This window comes from Aphelocoma coerulescens, chromosome 8, assembly GCF_041296385.1.
Source record: "Aphelocoma coerulescens isolate FSJ_1873_10779 chromosome 8, UR_Acoe_1.0, whole genome shotgun sequence".
NCBI classification, from domain to species: Eukaryota; Metazoa; Chordata; class Aves; order Passeriformes; family Corvidae; genus Aphelocoma; species Aphelocoma coerulescens.
In genome coordinates, this window is record NC_091022.1 from 27173852 (window position 1) to 27201759 (window position 27908).

Here is a 27908-nt window from a genome sequence, read left to right on the forward strand (position 1 = left end):
GATAAAGGGGAAAACACCCTTTATCAGGTGACAAAATAAAATGAGCCTCACCCCTTTACACTTCTCACATCCAAACCACAAGAATGTTTAATTAGGAACCCATTCAACAAAGTTTTTCCTCAGTCAGGCAGTTCCAGCCTGCGATGGAACTACAACCCATGGTATGGAAAACAAGAGCAGATCTAGGGAGAGCAGCCTTTATGAAGCACAGTCATATTACAGCTGGATTACTGAACAGCACTCATTTTTATTGTGCCTCAGTGTTTTCGTGCCAAGATCATCAACAAGTAGAAAGGTATGCCAGCTTTTTGAGAAGGACAAGACTATAAATTGCCTAAAAGCTGCCTGAAGCCGTTCCTGGTTCAGTGTGGCTGCTCCCAAGCCTGGCACTGGGAGCTTTAACATACCAGGGAGTGCACACAGCTGTAAATCCACTCTTCCTGCTCCTTGAGGGGCATCACGTGCTGAGAGACCTGGCACAAGAGAAAGCAGAGGTGAAAGAGAGTTCTCTTTATTGGAAAACTCCTACCCAATGTGCTGTGCAGGCAAAATGTTCAGTACTTGTATCACTAAATGATGAACATTCATCAGATACACTGACAGCTGATATTTAAAAATTACTGTTGAACTTAACAGCAAAATATCCGTGAGGATTGAGCCTACAGTTTATACTGAATGAAGCCGAAATTCAAATTTAAAACCACCTTACAGGATGAGGCTATGGATATCTAAAGTGTCAGCAGCAATTTATATAGGGCCCAGCCTTGCCTGTGTCATGGGACTGCTCTGTTGACAACAGGTTTGAATGAATCCACCCTGGAAAGCTGGGAAATATAAAATAGCTTGGATGCCTCTGCTTTTAAACAAAGAGAGTGTACTTTTAGAAAAATAAAAACAGGGGGGTTATTCATAAATAAATGAAGAAAAACATCATCTGCCTTTGTAATGCATTTTCCATCCCATCCCATCCCATCCCATCCCATCCCATCCCATCCCATCCCATCCCTTAGAACCCTCATTTGGAATTGTCACTAAAGCCTGCCCAGCTCTGCGGCAGGGCTCAGCAATCAAACTGTCTCATGGTTAACATGATCCCTAAATCAGGTTTAACAAAAGTTAGCCACCTGCAAATCTCACTGTGCACAAGGAGTGCAATACATCTATTTCTGCTTCTGATCAGTGCATGCTTGGTCTGTTTCTCGCAGGCATCAATACGTGGGATTAAAAGTGGCTAAGTGAAAAAGAATAAAATACAGCCTTCGAAAAAGATTATTAAAAATATTAGTCAGTGGTGTACCTATAGGATGGACAATTGAAATAGGCTCACGTATGAAAAACTGAGCAGTTATGGATTTTTATAGCAAACTGCACAGGAAAACAGGGATACATCAAGTTCATGATCAGCTTTGAAACACCAAGAACTGCTGATGTGTTCTGGTCAGAAGATGCCACTCTCCACATGCTCATTATCATGATAAAAGTCCCATAAAAGGAACCTATAAAGATTTCACCTTTTTTCTCTAAAGTTGGCTAAGCAATGAAAGAACCTCACCATCATGGATTTTGGAGCCACTTCCACAGCAAAAACTGTCAGTCCCCTACTGTTGAGGCAGTTCTTACTCTTCTCATTGTTGACATGAATTATCACTTTGTTTTCAGACTGCAAGTGAGAAAACATGAAGAAACCATTAGTCTTTACCGGTTAAGTGTCTGTTCTTTGTGTTAACAACTGCACACTCCTTGTACTTCCTGTGACTTTGCTGTGTTACAGGACAGAAGTGCTTAAGGATACTCTTTGAAGAGTAACAGTTTCAAATGTATCTTAGCACCACATTCCTGGTCAAAAGTCACTTAAGACTCATTGAAACAACACAAGGATTTGTGAAGATACAAGTTGGCCTTGTTGAAGCTCACACCGCTGGCCTCAGCCTGTCCACATCCCCCTGTGGAGCTTCCCCAGCATTCCCACCCAGCTTGGTGAGATCTGCAAACCAAACCCAACTGCTATAAACAGAGTGGGCAGAGATCTGAAGCAGAGAGCATCCAGTTGTCTCAGTGCAGCCCTGATCTCCCTCCCTGACATATCCTCAAACATATAAATAACTCTGGAATATCCACCCTAAAGGGCAAAGTGCAAAGCCAAATCCAGAGTTCCAGGAGCCTCAGCATCCACTCCTAATATTAGTCCCCCAACCCACCCCCTTTTGCATGGCTGTGCATTTAAAAATGCACTTCTTGCTGTGATCTTGCAAGATTTAAAGCATCTGAAGTTTAACATCTTAACTGTGCTGTGTTTATTCACAGTTCCTGCTATAAAGGAAACTGACAAGGAACAGCACATTCATTGTGGTCTATGGAAAAAAGTGTAAAATCTCTGCTTCTCACCAACCCCTTCTACTTGGATCCACAACTTTCAGCTTGAATTACTAATAAATTACACCTGGAAGAATAATCAGGTAAAAACTCATCCATAACACACTCCTAAAATTCACTGCTCTTTGACCTTCTGGTGGACACTGGAAATATTCAGTAGCATAAATGCTGTGCTCTTTGCTCTTGCTCTAATTGCATTTCCCGCTGTTAGTGTTTGTTTTCTCATTTGACAATCACATTGTGTCAAAAGATTGAAAAATTGGAATGTGAACACAAAAATATTCACATTTTATATGATACTTAGAACTGCTTGCCTCATTATAATAATCTGTCCTTCCAGGAACACTGATCCAGGCTCTTCTGAAGTCCCAAGGAGCACAAGCACATCAGGAGGGTTTTTTTAAATGAAACAGACACAAAAACCTGATTTCAGGAGAAGTAATTCTCAAATATGACCCAAGGAAGGAGAAGGAACAATAACAACAGACTTAACACAAAGTACCTTATGGAAGTCCCAGGCCATACCTTATTTTCAATCACAGAGCTGATCCTGCTGCCTGATTTGTAAGTGTGGATGATGATGTTCTCAGAGCCATCCAGCACTTTGGCCTCTCCTTTATTAACCACAGACCTGCAGACAGCCCTGCTCAGCTGGGAGCCCCCTGCCTCCAGAGAAACAGCTTTCATCCTGGCTTTGCACCTCTCTGCACAGATGTCAATGACAAAGGGGCAGGCCTGCAAGGGAGAATAGGAGTTTTAGCATCACTTGAGCTGTATTTTTAAGTCTTCATGTATTTTATATAGTGGCTACACTGACCCGTTTAACAAAGTTAAATACCACTATCAGACTGTGATCCTAAAAATCAGCTTTTCCTAGGAATTAGATTATTTAATTATCTGCATATTTAATGCTTTAATTTTTTTCTCTTCATTAACGATATCCTCTTTCCTTAGAGAGAACTATTAACATCACAAGTAATATTATTCCTATAAAAATAAAATAATAAAATAAAATCTGTAAGTGCACAGAAACATCGGAGACATAATCCCTGGTCCTGTAAAGTAAACTGTGTGTGACCCAAACCCAAAAATTTTAATGAAGCATTAAAATTTCATGTTGAACACCTTCAGACACTGTTGTGAAAGGCAACAATAACAGAAATAGTTCTGTCTGGAGACTAGGAATTTTAAATCATGTGGAAAAAAATTATCTTTATCCACTTCTGTTGTGGTTAGGGCCACAAAAGTGACTTTTTTAAGGAGAAGAAGTCCTGTATTTTCTAAATTTGCTGACAGGTCACCGTTTACCATCCTTATCCTCCTATCACTCCCCACCAGCAGAGTGCATTCTTCCAACAGATAGAATCCAACATCCAACTCTACAACCCCACAAAATCCTGCCTTTCTCTAAAGCAAAGGAAAATTCCCTCTTTCAAGGATCCAAGTGCTATCTTAAGAATGAGGAGAATGACAGTGGCAGTGGATCCCTGCCTTCCTGCAATCAGTCTGTGGCAGACACAAAGAGTGCAGCAGAAAAATGTGATTTTGCTCTGTGACTCTCCTACCTCTGTCATTTCTAAGGCTTTGTTGTAGCCCAGGGACAGCAAAGTGACCCAAAGGTCCCAAGGATCCCCATCCCGGTCGTTGGCTTCCATGAGATTCAAATCCATAAATCCTTGTCTTGTTAGTTCATTTTTCTTCATCTCAAAATTCTCTGTTTCAAAGGAATAGAAAGAGCACTTCAAAGTCTCTTCTCTCTGCAAACGCCTTTATCCTTCCAAAGCCAAAAATCCCACTCCTGTTAACAAGGTCTAAAAGATGGAGCCAACTTGCAGCCTCAGGGTAGCCAATATCATTTGGGAAAGAATCTCCTTGACCAGGCATATGCTGTTTGCAGAGCTTCCCTGTGGATTTGGGATAATGCCTACAAACAGCTGGCCCCTTGGATAACCCAGAAAAGGGGGAGATTTCAAAACACAAGGAGTTCATATTGATTTTTTTTTCTAAAAGTTTGGGTCTAAGCTTTGCAGAATGGGCTATTTTAGGAATGGGAGATGAAAATCAGCTGGAGACAGCACCTTTAAATGCTTCAGGTCCTTGATACAGAAGTGATTTACTTAGTTCCTAAAAAGCAATACAATTCCAGTAATCCTAACACCCCTCTCTAGAGAGAATATCATAGATCCACCACTCTAATGTCAGCAAACACATAATTGAAATGTCCTCGTGTCAGGGACTTTTAAAAATGGTTTTCTCATCTTCATAACAATGCTAAATCTTTACTATATATTATTTAAAAGGGATTACCAATTTAATAAATCTATCCAAGGCTACAGATGCTGTAATAAATGGCTTGAAATTTGGTGTCTGATGATATTCATGTGAACCCTTCCACTGATTGATGACCTGGTGAAACATTCCCCAGCTTTCTCCTCTTTCCTCTCTTATTTATTCACACATTTCCCACCCCTCCTACTTGTGTGGACATCAGAAGCATCACCCTGACAAAGCCATCAAGTGTGGAAAAGCACATGCAGGGATGAAATTCAGTTATAGAAATGTATTTTTGTAGGAGTTTTCCATAAGTTAGGAAAAATTCTGATACCTCAGAAGTAATATTAATAGGGCTTGCCAGATCCAAAGTATTTTGGCCAACATGCCACAGCCTGCAAAGGAATGATGTCAAACCTGACATGTATTGTACAATGAGACACTGGCAACCCACATAAACTCTGGAGGCCATTTTATAGCACCAGATGCACACTAATTAAATGTCCCTCTCCACACTTTGGGAGATAAAAAAGCAGCACCAGCCCAATCTGCACAAAGGAGATCGATTCAACAAATACCTGTGACAGTTTCCTTCCCCATATGATCCAGGATTACAAACCCTGTAGGTTTTGGCAGCTACAGAACAATTAGGAAGGGGAAGAATTCTCTCAGCAGAAGGTCAGTGACACACACACCAGAATGAAGCAAAGCAAAGGACAGGAGACTGGAGAAAAAGAAAAAGAAAGGAGGAAGAGAACAATATCTACACAAGTTCTTGGAATAGGCTACAGAATACGCAGTTCTATCCAGCTGGAAAGTTAACTGATAGACTTAATTAGTTTTAGGCCTAATTACCACAGTAATGAACTTACCCTTACACACAGCCCAGGCTTCCTGATCACACTTCTCCCCACTAGTCCTCAGCTCAAAGAAGTTGTATTCCTCCAGACTCAGGAGGCCATTCCCATCCAAATCAATTGTTTCAAATATATCCAACAAAGCAGCTCTGAGGGATGAAAAAGGCCAAACTATTTCCAAAGGCTTCCATTTCCTTTTACTGGCTCACAATATTGCCAAGAACTGTTCAGTCTATTTGAGAATATTCTCTACAAATAGTATTTTAGGAACATCCAGATTTAAAAAGCCACATTTTAGCTGGAAAAGAGATTTTTATAGAGGTTATCATGTTTGGGAATAGAACTCACCGGAATTCTTTGGTGAGAGCCAGCTCTCCATCTTCATCTCTCCACACCAGTTTGGCTTCTCCAGGAATTTGGGTTTTTACCTTCCTCAGCCTACAGCCAGTTGTGAAAGGGAGCAGCCAGTAAACCCCAGATCCAAGCTCCCCTCTCCATCCAAACATCTGCTCTTAAAGGAAGACAGAAATGTTTGGAACAACTTCTCAAATGATGCCGCTCTTTGTTGCCAGTAATATTCATAATAGACCTGACGAATTACTTGAAAACCCTGGCAATGCTGGGTTCTCTCCTTAAAAAAAACATTGGCCATGTGACGCCATTTGAAGGATAAAAAACAGTGAATCTCTTAGAATGAAAGTTAGAAAGACATGCAGGAGAGAGATGAGGGGAGAAGAGGACAATAAGTTTATGCTGCCTTATTTCTGCCACAGAATAAGAATATTCTGTGTACTATGAAGTTCAAATGGCAAGGAGAAAGAAAATAAAAGGAAATGTAAACAAATTTTGCCTTGGAAATGTTGTGTTTGAAGGTGAAGAAATATAACTGAGTTTCTACAGAGTAGCTGTAAATATACCCACCAACTCAGCAATACTGGGCACAGCTGGAATTCTTTCCAAACACATGGAATTCACACCCCCAGCATTACCACACACATGAAAAAATAACAATTAAAATAGGAATAGCCCAAAAATCTCTAACCTCTTTGTGTTGGAGTTCAGTAAAGCTCACAAGCTGTAGATTCTCTTGGGTTTCATTTTCCTTCAGAATAAATAAAGCTGTATCCACTGACAACCAGCTACAAGATTTTCCTAAAAGGAAAAATATCCCCCAAAAATGCTTAATAATGACACAAACCTGTTTTTATTTGCAGGTCAAAATAGGTATTCCCATGGTATTTATTGATGCCTGCTGATGAAAAATGGGAAAAAAGAATCTATTCTACGCTATTGGGATTTCCTTCCTGTTTAGGCCAAGCAGATAAATTGTTCCAAGCCTTGTGATTGTCTCACAGATAATGATTACTGTTAATAATTTTATCATTAAAAACTATTGATAAAACAGTTCTATCATTAAGGGTCAAGAACGCCAAGGAATGGCTACACAACACAAAAATTTGTTTCAAAAAAGCCAGCCCAGCTGACTTTAAAATAACTTTGGGGTCTAAAGGCTCCCGTTTTATGGGATTAAAAAGGAAATAACCTACTTGGGGAAAAAAATAATTCCAATGTAGCAACTGGATGAAGCCCCATGGTAAATCACCAAGCCACCACCTCTTTTTAAGAGGAAAATGAAATATAAATACACTAACCTTCTGCCTGGGGAATATTTAAAGGTTTGATGGTGATACAAACTGCAGATCTTTGGGGTAAGTGCAGCCTGTACTTGTGACTGATGATTTCCCCATCTTCTTCCAGGTAGAAGCATCCTTTGGATTGTACACGTTGCCATTCCTGGAAGTCAAGCAAATATTAGGTGTTGTTTTCAGTTTGGATGAAGATCAAAGTGCCTTCTCTGAAATATGAATTCATTTGATTATTTAATAAACCCTGCATAAAACGCACCACAACATACAGCATCAATATACTTTTATTTTAAAAAAATCCCAAATAGCCCTTCTTGTAGGCAATTTTTGGAAAGTAACACTGCTTCACTTGTGAAAATGCCTGAAAAACACAGATTACCCCAATGCTCCAATAGCTGAAAATTAAATTGGAATTGCCACGAAGATTCTGCTAATTATATTTGCAAACAGCTGGCAGCATGGACTAATTTAAATATAAACATTATATACTTTGCAACTCCCTTTCTGCTGTTCTTTGAAGGTTTGGAATTTTTTTAAAAATTAAGATTTTGCTAAAGAAGTTCTAAAAGACTTTCAAAGTAACTTGGCTGTGGAAAAGACAAAGATTTATTAAGTTATTTAAAATCAAGTGAGATGTCCAGTCCCTGGCAGACACTGCTATCCAAGTCCCTCCCCTCCTATAATCTCCCAGAATCTTTTCCTTGTGGGCACAACCTGCTGGAGAAGGTTTTAGGGATAATCCTTATGGAAGTGCAGCTACTTCTGGACCATGGAGCCAGAGATCAGCAGCCCCTGGTCACCTTTTATGGAGCAGAATAAACCTAATTAACAAATCCATCCAATAATTTTATACTCCTCTTTATCCATTAAACTGGATTTGTAGTGACAGGACAAGGAAAAAGGGGACCAATCATAAAAAATAATTAGGAAAGAAGTGAACAGAGACAAAACATTCCTGGGACTTAATGGTGAGGGTTAAATAAGGAGCTACAGCTGGGGCTGTGTCAGTCAAAAAATGGATAATGGGAGCTGGGATTAACAGGGCAGTCAACATAAGTCAGCAACAGAATTCCAACATGGACTTCAGCCTGTTGGATCATTTCCACTACTACTCCTAAACTGTTTATTCCAATACTTCCAGGACTCCTGACTTCAGCTAAAAGGAGGTTTAAAAATTGAGGTTTTTTCTTTAAATTTGACACATTGGAAATAACTGGTTGTTTGCTGCAAGCTTAATACCTGCCAAAACTGTTGGACAAAAACCTTACCCATGTTTCAGGAATTCAAACCCTGTTATTCTGGCAGAGAGCATAAGGTGGTGCTAGAAGTCCTACATTACCAAATTCCAAACAGGTATGTAAAATTGGGAAGCTAAAAGAGGATTTCCTGGCTGGATTTTCCTCTGTCACTTCAAAGCAGAACAGAAGCTGTCAAAAAATAGCCAAAGTGTGAAACGTTTGTGTTAGAAGTGTTAACTGGAAAGAAATGTGAGGCACTACCTGCTGCTGGCCACTGCGACTGAAATTTAAGTTCTTATTGAAATTACCCACATATTAATGCTGAATTCCTAATAAAAAGCAATGATTGAGAGGAATTTTCTAAGGGTTTTTAAATTTAGACATTCACCATGTTCTGACTTCCAACATTTTCCTCTGTCAGAAATGTAAAGCTGGCGTTGCTCCAATGTCCTGAGAGCAGTATTTTCTCACTTGTACAAAAAGACAGGTGAGCAGCAAAAAAAAAATATTCTTGGATATAAGATGAATAAGAAGAATTTTTGGGTGCTGGATTCTGTTTCACACCACAAATGAATCCCTGGGCATTTATTCACTGACTCTGGCAGAGCTTGCATTGTACAAAATAAAGTTTTAAAAATATTAATAGTTCTACTTACACCTTTCCATGGTTATTGACTGATTTCAGTTTTTGGATGATGCCAATCAATACTAATCAATATCTGCAGCTGCTTTTTTTTCCAGTCAGTTCTTACTGGCTTATACAAAGAAAAAAGAATCCAATCTTGGGTAAGTGTGTGCTGGTTTTATACACTCCACATCATGTTTGAACAAGGTGAGATTGCAGGTTAAATTGCATGGAGGTCCAGATACCTAAACAGACTGCAAAAAATCCCTGGGAAATGATGCTTTGAAATTTTAATATAGAACAAATGTCACTGTACAGCAATGGGGAAGATATAAAGGACTTCAGAGTTCAACAACAAATCCAGAGTTGTTCTTTGAAACAAAAATGTAGCTCCTGAGGACAATCAGTTGTGCTGCTGTTTTCCAGCAGCACTTACACTGTGTGGTCAGAACCATTTGTTCCCTTTTATACAGGAATCTCCAGGTGCACATTTTTAATGTATCCCAGCAGTTTCCAGTTAATGTTTTCTATTTCTACAGCTATTATTTTCTGTTGAAAGAAAACTAGTAAAGGTCCAGTCAAGAAAGGGAAACACAAAGGGAAAAAGATCAATATTAACACTCTACAAATATTGACTTAGCAAAGTGACTTTGGTGTCTCTCTCCCCCAGGAATTTATATTGAATGAGTGATTTATTTAAAAGAAAATACTGATAGGACATATTAGTCTAACTAAAAATCAATATTTTCAGGTTACAGCATGTATTTACCAAGCAATGCCCAAGAAACTGAATATGCTCACAGATCTGTTATTTATTTCCAATTACCTTTCATGCACAGGTTTATGATACACAATCTTTCAGACTACTTAAGCATTCAAAGTTCTCACCAACCTAACAAATTATTAAATTTTAAATTTCTCAAGATGTCATTACATGTTTTCTCCAACAGTGGTTTCATTTATAAAAAACACATTTTGTTCTATGAAACCTTCACACCTGAAAAATTATTTCCAATAACTTGTTGTCAGCAAAACCAACAGAATATAAAAATGTTCATAATAATACCTATCAGGAATGCTCTCAGTAGTTTATAGCTGCCCTTTACAAACTATTAATAAAACATAAGACACCATTTTTCTCTGATTTTTAGCTTTTTTAAAATGCAATAACACAGGTGCCTAGAGGAAAACACCATCATTTCAGTGTGATACCTTCATTGTGTCAGGCTCAATAATTAGCTTTGTGTTCCTGCTGCTGCTGCTGGCACCCACAGTGACAGTGGTGGAGCTGGAAGCTTTGCCACTTTGAGCTGATGAAGGTCTTGAAGGAGCTCTGCTGTCACCTACAAACAGAGATATTTAATTACAATTACATTATTTCAACCCTCTCCTAGTGCTATTTATCACAAACCTTGCATTTAGAAGCACAAAGAAAACTGGATGACAAGAACTCAGCCACAGAACTTCCCTTCAGCACTCTTGTGTCACTTTTGCTCCTCTTTGCTATTGCCCAGATTTGAAGCAACTTGGAACAGCACAAACTACATCCTAATATTTCAGACTTGGTGCCTCTGCAGTCTGTTCTCCATGGACTTTTTCCAGTTTGGGAAGGTTTGGAAGCAGCTTTGTAACTTCAGGAAGGACCTTAAACTCTCCTATTGATTGTGCTTGAAAAGCAGCCTCAAGAATTTAAACAAACACACAGTTCATTGATAAATGTTTTAAGGTTTCATGTCTGATCTGGGAAGGAAATAAATAACTTGCCTATGTTGCAATATCTGAGCATTCACCTCCTCTCTTCCCTTTGGACTGTGTCACATGACAATCAACAAAATCCACCCTTAGGAATTTGAGAGCTTCATAGATGCAGCCATTTGAACATATTTTACTGACACATTGATAGGATTACCACAGTAGCAATTATATTCACCACTAAAATCCTCACTAATCTGAGAAAAATTAAACAAAAACTCAACTGCTTTTTGAGCCAGAGCTTCATCTCTAACAGAAAAAACATCAAATAGAAGAAATAGAAACACCGTTAGCCAGTTTGTGATCGCTTTTCCTGGAGATCCTCGGGGATGCTTTGGACACCGGCACTGGGATCCCTTCAGAGGAATTTTCAGTTTGATTCCCAAACTGCTGCTGCCTCAATCGAGGGTCAACTTCCAGCCTGTCCCTTGCAGCCTTGCAGCACTGCTCACGGGTGCTCAGGTACAGCTCACAGAACTTGAGATAAAAAAACAATATTTCACCTACCAGGTTACCTTTCTCATGGTTTTAAGGAGTAAAATGTAGCATTAGCAAGGAAAGGATGGGGCAGCAGCATTTTCTCTTCAAGACCAGCATTAATTTAAATTTTCATTAATAACAACACCCACTCAAGTGTCACAGTAAAATGCAGCCATGATTCAACAAGGAGGACCAAATATTGAATAAATATTGTGTGACTTTCAACTCTTTCTTTCAAGATATTTGAAGACTGATTTTAAACATAGGATTCTTACCAGTTTTCCTCCAATGAAACCATATTGATGAACAAATTTTTGTGGGCTGTTTTTTCAGTCCAAAATTTAGAATCCTGGGGTAAGGTCATCACTAATGCTCGTATTGTCAATAACACTAGAACAAATTTCACTCTAGGCCTTACCTTGTTGTAGTCAAGTTTGCCACTGCAGTTAAAATCAGCTTGTTTAGTAATGGTGGTCACTTCCTCCCAGGTCATTTTATCACCTCTCTGCAAGAAAAAACAGCTCAGTTTGGGTTCCTAATCAAGAATCCTGGTCACCTACAGTGAAATTTAATAAACAAACAAAGAGTCTTTTAATATTCTTTCAGGAAAACTTATCTTGCAATAGATTTCAATGGATTTTGATTGGAATCATGAAAACAGAGGTCAAAACCATTAGAAATTCTGTCCTTACAATGCTACTAAACACTGAAGAGATAAATTGTATCAGTTTATGTAATTCTGTGGTGTCTTCTGGAAACCCACCACAAAAATCTTCCATAAAATGGGGAATCCCAGCTCTCAGTCATTATTGCTTATCTTGTTTTACCATCTAATTTCCAAAACCTCTACTAATTAAAGATGGATAATTAAGTTCCTAGTGATACTTACTGTTGTAAGAATTTTATAAAGTTCATCATGGAAAATATATCCAGCTTTATCTGTGTCTATTTTTCCAAATGCTTCGAGCAGTTCATTTTTTGTAGCTGGCTTTTCTTTTTTTAAAATAGCACAAAAATCATCAAAATTCAGTGAAGTTGTTTGTGAAGTCCAGTATTTATTAATGGTCTTCTGAGAAGGATTTCTTCCAGCCTGCTGAAGTACTGCACAACAAAATACAATATTAAATATATATTCCAGCTGTTAGGAAAGGAGTTTTCTCCAAACATCCTTGAGTCACTTTCCACATTCAGATTTTTTTAAAGCCAAATCACTCCAACAGAAAAGTGGGTCTGAAGGACAGTTTTGGTTATGATCTTCATCAAAATCTCCATGAACTCAGACAGCCTCAAGTGTAAAATTCAGCCAAAGTCCAGTGTCTTAATATCAAGAACATATTCTTTTTAAACCTGCACATTATTAGATCCTATTTCTATGAAGATCAACATCATCTTTGCACTTCCTTTGCTAAGAACTGAGATCTAGAATAGAATTTATCTGAGACAATATTTTGTGTCACACCCGTATATTTGAACGTATCAATTCAAATTATACAACATGAATTTTAAAGGAAAAATGACACCACCAGGCAGCCAATGCCACACATGCAACCAGTGCCATGGATGTTACACCTGGCATTCTCCAAAATGATTTTGCTGGATCTATTTGCCTCTTCAAGGTCTTTACTGAAAACATCCTTTCACCAGTTTTCAGTGTGATGAAGGTATTACATTAAATGGAAATTAAATTCAAATTACATTCTATCTGAAAGGAGAGGGATGTTTTTATATCTTCCCAAATAATCAAGTCTCTTAGGGAAGCACAGGAGATCCTCCATCTCTACCTGGGCTGGCATTTGATTTTGAGCCAGCTGAGCAGTGACCAAGCCTGTGCTGGGAACTGCTCAGGAGCATCTGTGATACGAGGCGGTGGCATCCTTACAATGCTCAGTGGGAACTGTGTCAGCAGCAAACCAAACAAACAAACCAGGCACCTTTGTTGTTCATCCCTGCCTCAATGCCAAGCACTAAATAAAGATCTGTGCCCTGTCACCTCTGCTGCAGGAGCCAGGAGAACAGAGCAGGGCTCACATCTTTATCCAAGCCACGCCTGGGCAGGGAGCAATGCTTTGGGGATTTCAGTGTCGAGGGCAGCCACGGAAGGGCAGTGACTCTGTGGGTTTGTTTCCATGGATAGCAGAGGTCCTTGGAATGTCAATACATGACTATATTTAACAGACATCCTTCCAATATACAATCCTGTATTTTTGTATCTCCAGGGAGATCAGCACTTGCCATTCCCTATGTGTCTCCCAGTTTGTATTTGTGAAAGTTCAATCAGACTGAACCTTTTATTTCTATTTCTCTGTGGTCTGATTCTGCTAAATCACTTCAGTAATATTACAACAGATGGGAAGTGAAGCTATTATTTGTGGATAAGCAAAACTCCTACAAATAAAATTTCACAGGGCCAATCTCTCAGTGAGACTTTAGAATATCAGCCAAACTTGATGAAGCAAGAGATGCTTAAACGTTGGCACCACTCGTTTGAGAAATGCTAAAATTGACTTCAGATGAAATATAGGTCTCTAACTCTCAACGATTACAAATTTTAAAATTAATTCTTAAATGTCTCTGAAATGATTGGGAGTCTAAACAACTAACTGCCCGCTCTAAGATTACCTGGAAAGCAAATTGCCCAAACACTTGTAGCCAAATGGCATATGGATAGAGATGAAAGCCAAAGCATTTATTAAAGAGATGACATTTGTTCACACCACCCCTCTGTTAAAATCCAGATTATCCCAAACTATCATTAGGATGTTATCAAGGCCCTTTTATTGCAGCTGACAAAGCCTGGAGAGCACCAAGTCACAAGCTGGAGGAATGTCCTTGCTAATGGGTAGAATTTCATGTTCTGATGTAGGGAAAGAAGCTACAGTCAGTGCAACAGAGAAGTGCACTCAGCTTTTACAGTGGTGGTTTCCATGAAAAACCTTTTAATAAAGAACAAAAATGCTCTAAGAAAAAGGAAAAACACCACCCAAACAGAGCACACAATCCTCCAAGATTGCAACTCCTTGCAACTCCAAGAAGTTGCAAAGTTGAAATGGTATTTGCTTGAGAGATTTTTTCTGGGGGAGTGAAACCTCTTTCAAAACTGAAGCAGGTTATTTATTACTCAGTCTTACCTTACTCCTTCCTCACCTTACCTGGTCACTAAGATATATTATTAAGAAACCAACTTCCATTTTTCAGGTAAATTTTTCTCACCCCCCTTTGAAATTCCTGAAGTTTTTAAAACAAAGCCCCCCAGCTTTCAGTATCTACCAGCACCCTTCTTTAGTGCAGCTGAAGCAGTCAGAGGTATTTTTTTCCTATTGTACTGCTGACAATACCACCACTTATACACAAATACAGTCTGGATGAAAAATGAGAACTTTTGATCCCAGTCTATGGAAGTGTAATTCAGCAGGAGATGAGATAAGGAGTAAGAATTCTTATGGAACACCAGTTGTGGTGATTTTCTGTGCCAGGGCAATGGCCCACTCTAAACTGAACTGAGACCCTTCATACTGGTGATTTACAGAAAAAAACCTCTGTCTGCTATTCCCACTTCCAGCAGGCATCCAAAACTACTCTCAATTCCTTAAACCAGTTACTGAGTTCCTGCACTGGGATACTCTCACTGTAATCATCCCATGTAAGAATTCAAGGGGAAAAGATCCATCGTTACCTAAACTGAGTTGTTCCTTGGATTTAATATTTTCTAAGCTGCTTTTTAAGACACTCAGGTAAGCTGCTCTGCAGTTCATGTAAAAAATGGCTTCTTCTGCATGCTGGGACTTCTTCCCTTGGGAATTTTCTGAGTGTGTAGCTTTCTGATTCCCGGGAATGCTGGCCATCCTGTGAGGGATACAATTCCAGTTAGAATTTGTAACTCTCTTAATAATTACTCTGTTTATCCTCTGAAACACAGACTAGCCCCAATTATCCAAATAGCTACGTCATATCCTTTCTATCCTCTCAGTCTGGGGTGGCAATAATTATCTACACTTGTAGGTAAGGACCACTAGATCCATGAGCTCTACTTCTGATTCACAGTTTATCCTTCATTGGCAGTAAAAAGTTTAAGTTCACTGTATTTTATTTACTTTCAGACATTTGATATTACAATTATTATATAATATAAATATTATATAGTCTTGAATTCTGAAAGCATAAAAACACATTTTCACGTTATCTGTGAAACAAGGCTTTGCCATCCATATTTTCTCTTTATACACTTACAACTCAACAAAACATATGGATAAGAATAAAATTGGTCAAAATTGAATCCCTTAATCTTCAAAAATGCCAAGTTAAGCACAGAATTCTATTTCTAAGAGTTACCTAAATATAAATAAAAGAAATAAATGTGCATAAAATATTTTTAAAAAGTGTGCCTAAAACTTTGAGCAACTCAGGCCTTTTAAGTTCAAGGCCCATACAATTAAAAATGAATGGAAAAAACCAGAAACTCATCTTTTTCTCAATTATTAAAACAACTCAAAGAAGTAACTAATACTGTTTGCTCACCAATGGTCAGCAAACTCTAACAGCAGCTTTCTGCTTCTACCAGGGGTGATTAAGGTTTTTAGAAGGCCATCACAGAGGGACACTAAATCCTGTCGTGCTCTTGCTTTAACAGCCTCTTGTATTATTTTACCCAGTGCTGACTTCAGGAAATATATTCCAGTATAATAAATGGAATATCTCAAGTTCAGCAACAAGACAACGCCGGCCCAGGGTCCCCTTCAGGACTCATTGCATTTTTACTCAGGAGGCCTCAAGCACTGGCACCTTGTTGACTTATACAGGTCTTTCACACTTGGGAAAGGCAGATAATAATCGCTTATCAAGGATGAAGCACCCAATTTGTAACACCCTGACACTTTAATATTACACAGGTACCAGAAGGACCCCACAGGGTCTGGCTCCTGCAAATGGGTGTCACTATAATTAAGCACCACTGTTACACGCACGGAATGGAACCGAGGGTAAAGGCAAGGAGGAGGAGAAGAAGAAATGTTAATTTTCCACTAACCAGTTTATAAAATGTGAACTCTTGTTTGTACTCCTTGGACTTCCCATTACTGAGAGATTACTTATGTGGGCCAGGAAGTGCTGCCAATCCATCGCTGGGAAATCCAGTGAGCAATGGCTCAGTGACAGCACTGCCAGCAGCCCCATGGCTTAGGCTGGCACATTTTACTGGATAAATGAAACTTTAGAAAAATAGACAGAGGGGAGCAATCCAGCCCAGGCTTCCAAACAGGGAGAGAGTAGGTTTAGATTAGAGACTGGGAAGGGTGCCCAGAGAAGCTGTGGCTGCCCCTGGATCCCTGCAAGTGTCCAAGGCCAGGCTGGATGGGGCTTGGAGCAGCCTGGGATAGTGGAAGGTGTCCCTGCCCGTGGAACTGGATGAGTTTTAAGGTCCCTTCCAAACCAAACCAGTGTCGTACTCTCAGCCCAGAGCACTCAGTGCCACGTCCAGTCCTTCCTTGGACACCAGCCCTGCTTTGTTTAGTCAGTGAAACTAAAGAACAAAACAGACTACTAAAGTCATATGCAGCTTGAAAAAGAATGTTATCTAAATTAACAAGCTGGATTTCAAAAGTAGATTGTGCATTAGGTACCTTAAACTGGTAACCTCGCACATAAACACCCTGCCAGGTGACTCCAAGGAGTATCAATGCTCCAAATTCTAATTGGTAACAAACTAGTATACAGTGTGACATGTGAAACGGGGAGACAATTAGAAATCTCGAATATTTCTTATTTTCCAAAACCAAACACAATGCCTTTGAGTGATTCTTTTTCACTAAAGGGGTGATTTTCTATTAAATTTTGTTTAACTTAGGATAAAGTTGCAGTGTCATGAGACACTAAATCTACTTCAACCCTACTATAAAGGCATTTTTATAGTAAAAGTATAAAAAAGGGCTATAAGGGGAAAAGGAAAAAAAAGCTACTAATGAATATGCTAAAGACTGCGTGATAAACACAAACCTCATGGTGAAAGCACTATTTCTGCTGCTTTACTGTTGATCCCATGGAAAATACATGAGTATCCCTATGGGTCCTTTGAACCTTTTATGTTAAAGCATAGCTCAAGTTCTGTACTTAAGTCAGAGGAGATCAGTGCCAAAACCATGCCTTGTGCTGAACAACAAATTTGCAATTGTCCGTAGCTCCTGGGGAATTCATTCCACATTCTTGGATCAATCCACAGAAAAGTTGTGCCACATTGAAGCCTAACCTTTAAAGGTTATCTCGAGTCGCGAACGGTTTTTATACACTGTGGACACGGAGCTCTTTGAAGAGAAACCCCCTCGGACTTCCATTGTTAAGCCCACTTTGGTTTAGCACTTAAGGCAAAAAGCCGAGAGGCAGAGGGACAAGCACAACAGAGAGAGAGGCTAAACGCTCCCAAGCGGTGCCAAGTCTTTTAGAGAGAAACGAAAAGATTCCAAAGTGCTTTGGGGGGACAGCTTGACGCCCTCCCGCCCTCACACTCGGCAGCGCCAGCGCGCCGTGCCCTCACCGCACCGCCTCACAGCCCTCCCTCACGCCTCGCCCTCTGCCTCCCCCGGGCCGTGAGGGGAAGCCGCGGAGATGGAAACCCTCAGACAGCGCCCTCAACTCCCATATCCCAAACTCCGTCCCTCCGGACACCGGGGCCGCCCGCGCCCTGCTCCGCTCCCCTCACGCCCCCGCGCGCCTCACGGCCCCGCCCCGCTGCGCACGCAAACCCCGCCCCCCAGAGCCGAGGGGCCCCGTGCCCCCGCCCCCTCGCTGCGTGCCCCGCCCCTTCCCGCCCGGCGGCCGCCGAGTCTGTGCCCCGCTCCTCTCACCGAGTGCGCGGCGTGCGCGGCGGTGCCGGTCCGGTGCTAAGATGGCGTCTATTATGGAGGGCCCGCTGAGCAAATGGACCAATGTGATGAAGGGCTGGCAGTACCGCTGGTTCGTGCTGGACTACAACGCCGGGCTGCTCTCCTACTACACGGTGAGGGGCGGCGGGCGGGCCGGGCGGGCGAGGAGGCGCCGGGAGACCGGCTGAGGCGCAGGGTGGGGGCGGGGAGGGGACTCGGGGCGTGCGGGCGCCCGGGCGGCCAATGGGGAAGGAGGAGGCGGTGGGAACGGCCAATGGGGGAGGAGGAGGCGGTGGGAGCAGCCAATGGGGCGGCGCTGCGGGGAGATCGAGCGGCGGGGGCGAGCGGCGCTGTTGTTGTTGGCGGCGGGAGGCGCCGCCGGCGGGAGCGGCTGCGGGACCCGCCCGGGATCTCCCGACAGCTCCGGGGCCGCTCACCCGCCGCGGGCGGCCCGCGATCCCCCTGCCTCGGAGCCTTGCTCGGTGCTGGCCGCGCGCTGCCGGGTCCCGCTGCCCCGGCGCTCCCCGCCCTGTCCAGCGGGAACTCGCTCTGGCCCCGATCTGGGCCCGGGGCGGTGCCGCATTCCCGGGGCCGTGTGCGCCCAGCCGCGCCCGGCGCCTCGTGCCCGAGGCTCGCGGTGCGTTACCGGCGCGCTTGCCGGGCTCGCTGCCGCCCGGCAGGTGCTTCCCAGAGCCGGATCGACTTTCCCCTTTCCGTTCAGGACTTCCCACTTCCCAGCACCAACTTTTAAAGTGCGGTGTGTTAGGAAATAGTGATGTTTTCCTTAACTTTTTTTTTTTTTTTTGCATAACCCCTGACAGATCCTGCCTTGCTGGCTTTTTCACCTTCCTTATTAATATTTTTACATAACTTACGAGTATTTTAATTGTGTGGATTAATTTTTTTCAAGGAGGCACCCTGAAATCAGAAGGCTCACTGGGTGAACTGCATCCATGCACCAAAGTTTCCTTCTCGTGGAGCAATTAGTGTATCAGTCTGAATAATACACATACAAATTAAACCTGTAGTAAGTTGTAATAGATTTACAGCAAATAACTTGAAGTATCACACTGTCTGTGAAGCTTTGTTCATACAGTAGCATTGCATATAAAAATCTTTCCCTGAATCTGGATTTCCATCGTACTGGGAGAAAGCTTATCTTCCCAGACACAGGGGATAAGACTCTTGCCACAGAACTGTCACAGGCTCTCAGTTTTGTTCATTTGGGTTCAAAATCTCTCACCTGGGATGTGGACGGAGACATGGAAGTGCTTTTATAGTGGCTATTTAATGGCTCTTCAAATGTCAGCTGTTTGACAGAGATGAATTAGTCAGCGTGGTCTAAGTAGCAGTCCAAGGTGCAAAGTCATCTAATGCTCAGCTACAGAAATAGAAACATTTGCTGATGACTAGTGTGTATAATTATAATTCTGGATATTGCACTGACTTTCATTCTATGGTCTTTACCTGTTTAATAGAATCATATTATATTATTTAACGATCTCCTATTGCTAGGTACCTCTACACATACATTACACTTTTATTTTGCGTAATTTATTATGTCCTCTGTTAGTATAACACTTTTTAGTTCGCAAATTTGAAACTCCTTTATTTAACTACCTATCCTAAGAAGTTCAAGCTGGGTTCAAGGAATAAAATCATGTTGTCTGCTTTGTGTACCTTTACCCCTGAGAAGTGGCTGCAGTTAACATTTCCTTCAGAATGGTTTTCTCATCCATGTGCTGTCTGCACATCATATGTCTGCACATATGTCTCTGAAGTGCTTGCTAGGCCATTCTCCAGACATCTGAAATCATTCTCTTACCTAAGGCTGTGTGTCATGCTGAAACCTGCCTGCCAAAAGATCTGGTCCTTTGGCACATCCTCTTCTCCATGTGTGCTGGCGTGGTTGCTCCCAGGGCAGCAGGATCAGCAGGAGCAGGGTTTGGAGATAACTCAGATCTAGTCCCAGTTGATTACACACCTCTCAAGAACTAATCCTATCATTCAGAAGGTGGTAAGACACTGTTTGCTTCAGCTTTAGTGTTAGAGTAGTAACTCATGACTGGTAGTTTATGAGGCTCATAAACATCATTAATTTGAAATGTTGGCAGGTTTGGGGGCTTTATTTATATGGGGTAATGGCCTGTTGTGCTCTGCATAGGCAGCCTTGTGTTTGGAATTAACCATGTCATCAGGTACACAGGGCCGTATGCTGTGCTCCCTCTGAGCCAGTTTCAGTCTGAAGCAATGGAGTTGCCTCACTCTGCCTGAGTGAGTGTGACTGGGTTGATGTTTCAGCCTGAACCTGCCCCCTCCCAGGAGTGCAGTGCGTGGGTGGGGTGAGCTGGGATGGTTTCAGCCGGGCTCTCTGGACACACAATCTGGAAGCAGTTTTGCTGATACCATGGATTACAGGTACTTGGTTAGCCTGTACCTGCTCATTGCCTCTCCAGGCTCCTCAGCCCGTTGCAATCCAGAAAGCTCTGCAGACAGGGGACACTTCCTCCAACAGATCCCACAGCCTGTTAACCTTTGGCTGGGGAGCTGTGGAAAACTGCAGGGAAATAACTCCTGATGCAGCTGAACTTTCCATTAGAGCCTGATCCGCAAACTTGTTTCTTCATAGGCGTGTCCTTAGTCTTCTTTGGTAGTTACTTAAAATAGACTGCAGAAGAGCACCCTTAATGTGAAATAAACATTCAAACAGAATTAGTGCGCAATAGCATTGCACTCTGGGGAGGAAAAAAAGGATATGCTTTGTCTTTTGGTGGAATGAATAGCTGTTAACTGAAGTATGTTTTGGATGCATACATCAGAAGCAAATGAATTCAATGAAATTCCATTTCTGGAATGATTAGAGCTTTAAAGGAGCAAGGCAAAAGATTTTATATCACGTCAGAGTCAGGAAAAAAGAAAAAAATGTAGCGGTCACATTTATTTCTGTTTTCATTTGTGCGTTCCATCCTTGGTACTTGTATTGCAGTGAGCAATAGTACTACTGCTTGCATGGGTGAATGTGAATTTTTCTCACATGAATTTACATGGTGTTTTACAAAGGCCTTTTACCCAATTTGCCAAATTGTTGGCTTTTTTTTCCACTTCTGTAATCTAGGAGTTTTTTCCTCGTTCAGAATTGAAATGTTCATCCTCAAATTTGCTTGTAGTTACTTTTGTGTAAAGTTACTTATGAATTCCATAATTTAGAGAGTATAATCTGGACTTGCCATGCAAATATTCTTTTCACATGTTTTTGCTCAAATAAATGATTGTCTGATATCAGTAAATGGCCACTTCTTTTTTTTGAAGAGCAAAATATGAATTAAATGACAGTGTGCCATTTTTGCCATTTTGGATCAGTTTGACCAATGGCTTGACAAATTATTTCTTTTTTCCCCTCAGTATTCTTGGATTTATGACTCTACCAAAGTTTTCTCTTGAAAGAATGACTTAAATATATAAGTTACTGAAGCATTGTGGGGTTTTCAGTGTGTTGTTGGCTGTACTGAAATATTTAGGACACAAGTCTCGAAGTGGCTCATTCCAGCCTTCTGCTGGCACAAGAGCTGTAAAGTTGTTCCATGAGCTGGATTCCAGATGAAAAATAGCTTTGTACTGATTTATTTTTTCAGCTGAATTTGTTCTGTTGTTTGTTTTGTGCATGTCAGGGTGAAAACGTGTGTTGACATTCTGCTGGGAAGGGTGCACGAAGACAAAGAAATGGTCAGGGAGGAAGGGGGACTTGAATGCAATTTGCTTTTTGTTTGTGTTTTCTGGCAGACGTCCTGTCTTAAATACACATCAGCAATAGCCTTGATAACCCTTGGGAATCCTGTAGAAATAATCCAGAGAACCACTCAAGTTTGAAAATCTGATTTTAGTTCTAGCTTTAAGTGTACTCTTTAAATAAATATTTAAATTGTATGATAAATTGAAACAGAACTGGCATAGCTGTGCAAACAGTGCTAAAAACAGTGCCAGAGGAAGGGCAGTTCCTTAACGTATTTTCAGACTTTGTGGATATTTGACATTTGGTAGTATTGAAAGGAGGACTATTCAAAATGTTGCAGGCTTAAAGAACTGCCTTGCATAGTGAATGAGGGCTGCCAGAAAAAATTGTTGTGTATGACAGCTCCATACTGTGCCTTCCTGAAACCAAACTGGGGAGCCTCCCATCATCTTAATGGTTTTTGCACCAGTGAATGCCTAAAGAAGAGACTGAAGTGCTGTTCTTTTGTTCATCATTCCATCATACTACTTTTAAAACATTTGCTGGTCGAATGCTTTCAGGAGCAAGAGCTGTGTGAAATCAGTTGTTAGGCAAAGTAGTTGTGGTAATATAAAAGTATCTTTCCCCTCATGCTTTTCAAGACCACAACTAATTAGCAACTTTAATACTGGCTGTATTGAACCACTTGTGGCCACAAGAACCACTTGTGGCTTACACAACCCAGCTATTGAGGAGGGGGACTCAAACTTTGGAGCAGTTTTATGAATCTTTGGTGGTGAGCTGAAAACAAACCTTGTTGACTTGATTTCAAATGGTGCCTCTGAAACTGCAGTCTTGGCTCAGTGACTCCACGGTAGAGACTTGCAGTTATATACTTCTTCCAAATACAGTTTCTCAATCAACAGCTGCGTGCAAAAATCCCAAGAAAACAGGAAAAAAACCACATCTGCTTTTGCACAAACATTCCCTCTGAGGTCTCTGTTTTCCATTCTCAAATGAAATGACACTTTTTTTCTTATAATAACTTGATCTGTCACATGCCCTGAAAACAACTCAGTGAGTCTATTAGAAACAGACAAAACTCTAAGTGAACTTGTAATAATAAAAATAATTCTGAATTTATGATCATGGGATAAAAAATATTGTTGGTTATAATGCAACAGTAAATTGAATTTTGTACATAGTTTAAACTTTGTATCACAGGTTTTGATGCACTGAATAAACTGTTAAAGGGTGGTAATTTAAGTAGTTGACTCCTCTTTAGTAGTGAGGTTGCAGCTATAGGCAGTTTAGTCTGTAGCTGTGCTTCTTGGGGAAGAGGAGGATTCCAGGATTGTACTGTACCTTTTACATCTTGATCCAGTTGTTTTCTGATCCATGTATTATTTTCTCATAGGGTTCTCTAAGTAGTGTAATGCTTTTCTGTGCCAGGACCCATGAAATGTTGCCTTATCTATTTCATATAAAAACCTGGTATCTATTTGGGTTAAATGAGCCCCAGTGGCACCCTCAGCTATCACTGCAGTGGTTTATCTCCTGTTTTATGACTGCACCCACAGAAGTCCCAGCTTTAGCTGCACGAACAACAGGGCTGTGAGATGCTGTCCCTGAGCTCAGGGAGCTCCTCTGAGACTGGCGTGTACCTTGCAAGAGAGCTGGAGGGATGGTGGGCTGGGAACAGCCTGTAAAGTCTTTAAATTGTTGAGGTCTGTTTCTGCTTGAAAAATGAGCGTTGCCTTAGCATTTGATGAGAAAAATGACTATTATGGAAAGTGATCCAAATTTAAGCTTCTCTTGTAGATGTAGATAAATTGCAGAGATTACTGTTTATAGATACAGCTTGTTTCAGGTTCTTGATCCCTATCAGGAAATAAATGTCCCAAGTGGTCTTGCTCATCTGTGTACTTATGTTAGGGATTTCCATGACAGCACTGAGTGAGTCATAAATGCACCTCTTCAAGTTCCGTGCCCTTCTGTGCAAGCAGGACTCGTGCCTGAGAACTTTTGGAGGCAAAGAGCAGCTGGGTTGTATTTGAAACCTCAAACTTTGCACACAACAGCTAAAACTCAAATGAAATAGTAAGATGAAGGAGGGCTGTGGGCCTTTGGGGGTTGGGTTAGGATTCTGATTGTGTTTTGTTTTCTTTAAATAAGCCCATACATTATTTTCACTTCTCTTAAGAATTTGTAGGTTACCTGAAATGCCTTATGTTAGATCACTTCTGTGATCACTTCTGTATGTGATCAATTTGGCTGTGTGGGTGTAAAAGAGAAACCAATAAAGGCCACATCTTTTTGGGAGATACCTATATTCCCCCTGCAGCAATACTCTATAGCTTTGTTGATTTCTATAAATTTTTATTTGAGTTTCAGCTGAAATTTATCTCATATTGCTGTCTGCTTATAACCTGTTCAAGTCTTTTATCATTACAATCAGTACAGTGTGTATTGAAAGCTTATGGAAAATGTGATTTTGTCTGGTTATAAAACTGAGCACAGAAAAAAGATGGCTGCATATTAAAATCTTAAATATAAAAGAAGGTAAAATGTGGCTTTTTTTATTAGCCATTCAGAGATGTCTTTCTGCTGTATGAGTTTTTGTTCAGTGAAATGGAACCATTCCTCAAAACAGTTACGGGATGGCTTTATTTTTAATAGGGTATATTGGATAACCTAATTTCAACCAGAGAATAATAAGGGAAAGCTGAAAATATTTGAATTGTATTTTTATAAAATCTTAGTTGGGGCTGGGGCAAAATCTAAAATGTCAGCTGAATTTTATTTTAAAGTACTGTCCTGCAGCAACAGTGGAAGGTTTGCTGTCTGCCAGTGAGAAAATATAGCACTGTGTGTGATGACATCTGCCTGCTCTGAAGCTCAGGGAATTCAGTTGCTGGGGTGATGGGTGCTTTATTGCACTTAGGTAGAATGAATTAAATTTACTGCTTTCTTATAATTGGTATTAACCAAGTAAAACCCTGTCTGAAGATGGTGAAATTGTAGGTATACAAGCCCACATGCTGACCTGTTATTTCTCTTGTGAATCTTTTTGCAGACTAAGAACATGATAATGTTTAAACTTAATTTCCATTCCATTAAAATGTGGTAGACAAGAAATAGGGAGGCTTTTACCGTATCTTTTGCAACAGAGTTGATGGTCAGTGGAAATGGGGCTTGTTGGGATTCTGCCCTCTCCTGTACTGGGACAAGCCCTCGTATACCCTACACATAGCTGAGGGGTCTAAACCCAACCAAACCCAATGTCTCTTCTGCTGCCTTTGCTTTTGGTGTGCTCTGGTTCTGTGTCTGTGCCCAGCACAGGGAGCTGGGAGGGCTTTGCCTGGTGCATGTGATCCGGGCAGTCAGATCTGGTCGGGTCCCTGCAGCTGCTGCACAGTTGCAGCCTCAGTCCAGATATTTTCTTTCCTGTTTAGATTATGCCAATATTTCTTCCAGAAGCCACCAGAGGGAGTGATAAACTCTCAGAAGTGTCCTCCCATTTTAGGAGAACTCTCAAGGCAGTGAATATAAAAAATAAAAGTGTACTCTAGTGAGCTATGTCCCAAATATACACCATTTCTCATAGGAAATTATTGGATAAACTTTGTAGCTAGACACTTTCTTGGGCTTGAGGTTAAAAAAAAAAGACCAAAACAAAACAGTGCTCCAAAAAGTCTTCCATATGTACTTGTTGTCTAAAAAGAAATTATATATCTGTATAATACATTATGGAGGCACCACTGGTCTTTACTTCCATTTCACTTTGACCAGATAATGTATGTTGTTGTGAAAACAAATAGATTAATACTGATGGCTTCTAACATTCAGAAGACAGCTCTGATAAATTAGAGCCTGAATTGAGTGAGAGGTCAGCTAAAACATTATTTGAAGCCCCAAGTGCTGTACTTTTACATTATCTTTAGTGAATAGGACTTGCTAGGACTGCTTCATTCTTTCCTTGTAACTGTATCTAGAGCATGTCGCAGGTGAAGAATAATTTGTTACTATTAAGACTGATACTTCTTGTCCTGTCTTTTTTTCCATTGATGTCAGCAAGATTTTATTGTCTAATGGCTTCAGTGAAAATAGGTCTGGTGATAATAACATAAATATATTGTCTTGATGGAATTCTTGATACACTGTTGGAAAGAAGTGGGTATTTGAGAAGATGACCGCAAGAGAATCTGATCATGAGACACTAGTGACAGTTGTTTTCCTGACCTGAAAGAATGTAGTTTGAATATTTGGATGGCAAGAGAGAAGGGGTTTCATTAGACAGGACTACCTTTCAGATAAGGCTTACAATAGCAAGTAATTTATAATTTAAAAATCAGAAAGCGAGTGTATGGGTAGTCAAAAACCAGCCCTTATCAGAAAACCAAGTATTCAGAATGACCTAAATGTTTTCTTTTTCCTCTTTACCTTAAATAGTTTGTGTGTTCCACTTGGGCTTGCCACTATTGCCCAATGTTGGTGGTTACTGTCAGCTTTGCCTGAGATAGTGATGGGAATAGCTGAAAGATCAAGGATCACAATTTCAAGCTGGAAGTGTGTTGACTGTTTAGAATTCCCTACTTGAGGGATTGAGGCTTTCTTGTCAGTGCTTCAAACAGATAATAAAGAAGAGATTGAGTAATTTTGCAAGGTAGGTTAGTCTACAGGTTTGGTTATAGACATGAAAATCCTGTTTTCTGATCTGGGCTCCAGTTGCTTAAATGTCTACAAACATTAACTTTACTAACTGTAATAATGACAGTGGGCTGTACTAGCTAGGAAGTAGATACACAAACATGGCTAAACATGAATTCTGTATCTGCATGAAAGGGGTCTAAATCAGGGAAAGTTTCTGACAGACATACAATCTAATTTGCACAATTCTGCCTCCACATCTGGATTTTGTTTTATGGACACTTTTCTGAGAGTAGGAGAGAAAGGAGGAAGATATGAATCAGCATACTGCTGATTTTTAATATTTCTCAAGGCCTTTCTTCTTCTTTTTACTTTCTCTAAAGGTGTGGACTGCATCTTAAAAGTATTTCTTGAAGGTATCTAGAAAACTTCTTGAAGTGGGATATTGTATTCTTGTTTTTTGAAGGATTCATTTTCTGTACCACGGTGGTGTACTTCTGTGTGGGAACTAACCTATTTTGTAACAGAAGTTGCATCTTGTTTAATCCGTCACTAAAACATGATACAAAAATGCTTTACTCTTTCTCTGTTGCTTTGAATAACTCTTCTTACTGTATTTGTTAACCCACTGCTCTGGTTTTTTTTCTGTTTCAGTCAAAAGACAAAATGATGAGAGGCTCACGCCGAGGGTGTGTTAGACTCAGGGTAAGTTTTGTTTTATTCAGTACTTAATGACTTACTGTGTATAATGTGTCCTAATGGAGAGAACTGCAAGGAGACTTTTGAGGTTTGTGCTCTATTCCTGACTCTGCAAAATGCTGAAATAGTGAAAGTATTTAAAGAAAGAAAACATTAGAGGTCAAGTGACATGGTGGGCTAATTACATCCTGTAATTTATATATGATATAAAAACATTATACATTTTATATGAAAATATTTTCTATTTTATATTGAAAGGTGTTCTATGGCAGAGTAAGATGGGTTAGTGGTAGCATGCCATGAAAAAGTTGCTGTTTGCAGTTCTCATTTCTCTGTGTGTGGAGGTACATGTGTATATACAGGAGGATAATGGATAGGAATGGGAACATTTTGAGTTTTGAAGTAAGAGAATTCGAGGGAAGGGGGTCTGTGGTCTCACAAACAATGTGATGAGTGTTAAAGGAGAACTGTGCATCTTCCAGTTACTCCTTCCTTCTGTCACTAATCCTTTCTAGTCTTTCTGTGGGCCTATTACAGGGGTGCCTGTATGAGGCATCTGAGACTCAGAGAATCCCCATTAACTTGGATTTCAGATCACTTCTTTGCACTTTGTCTTGCTTGATATATTGATATCTTAATTCAGAATTTCTTTAAGAATAATATGAGCTCAAATCACTGTCTACCTAGAACAAGACATTCCCAAAGACTCACAAGGATGTTTTTTTTATTGTGCAGAAAAATTCAGTCTGAAAAGCCA

At 40.5% G+C, this 27908-nt stretch overlaps 2 protein-coding genes across 4 annotated transcripts in view; one reads left to right on the forward strand and one right to left on the reverse strand.

The window, feature by feature from the left end:
* Positions 1-52: 52 nt before the first annotated feature.
* On the reverse strand, positions 53-18153 carry LOC138114208 (EF-hand calcium-binding domain-containing protein 7-like). The gene is made up of 14 exons (XM_069023401.1): positions 18076-18153; positions 14916-15085; positions 12132-12343; positions 11661-11747; positions 11050-11239; positions 10223-10353; positions 7154-7295; positions 6544-6653; positions 5850-6007; positions 5517-5650; positions 3939-4087; positions 2899-3108; positions 1553-1660; positions 53-473 (listed from the first exon to the last, which is right to left on the reverse strand). Exons 2-14 carry the CDS (start codon positions 15082-15084, stop codon positions 399-401), a joined length of 1875 nt encoding a protein of 624 aa, XP_068879502.1. The 5' UTR covers position 15085; positions 18076-18153; the 3' UTR covers positions 53-398.
* Positions 18053-27908, forward strand: part of OSBPL9 (oxysterol binding protein like 9) — a 57789-nt gene continuing 47933 nt past the window's right edge. The window contains exons 1-2 of one of the 3 annotated variants that reach the window (XR_011152527.1): positions 18053-18227; positions 27107-27157. Coding sequence is in view for 2 of the 3 variants with exons in the window: in XM_069023400.1 (XP_068879501.1) it covers positions 18117-18227; positions 27107-27157 (162 nt within the window). In the remaining variant the exon portion in view is untranslated. The remainder of the gene's footprint in view (positions 18228-27106; positions 27158-27908) is intronic. The other 2 variants (XM_069023400.1, XM_069023398.1) reach the window with 2 other exon arrangements.

Excerpts from the sequence above, each read along its gene's own strand:
- LOC138114208 (XM_069023401.1), bottom strand. The coding sequence starts at position 15,084 with ATGGCCAGCATTCCCGGGAATCAGAAAGCTACACACTCAGAAAATTCC. Across the intron at positions 6,654-7,153 it reads AAATATTCCCCAGGCAGAAG|GAAAATCTTGTAGCTGGTTG; the intron begins GTTAGTGTATTT and ends TTTTCCTTTTAG. Across the intron at positions 3,109-3,938 it reads AAGCCTTAGAAATGACAGAG|GCCTGCCCCTTTGTCATTGA; the intron begins GTAGGAGAGTCA and ends TCTCCCTTGCAG.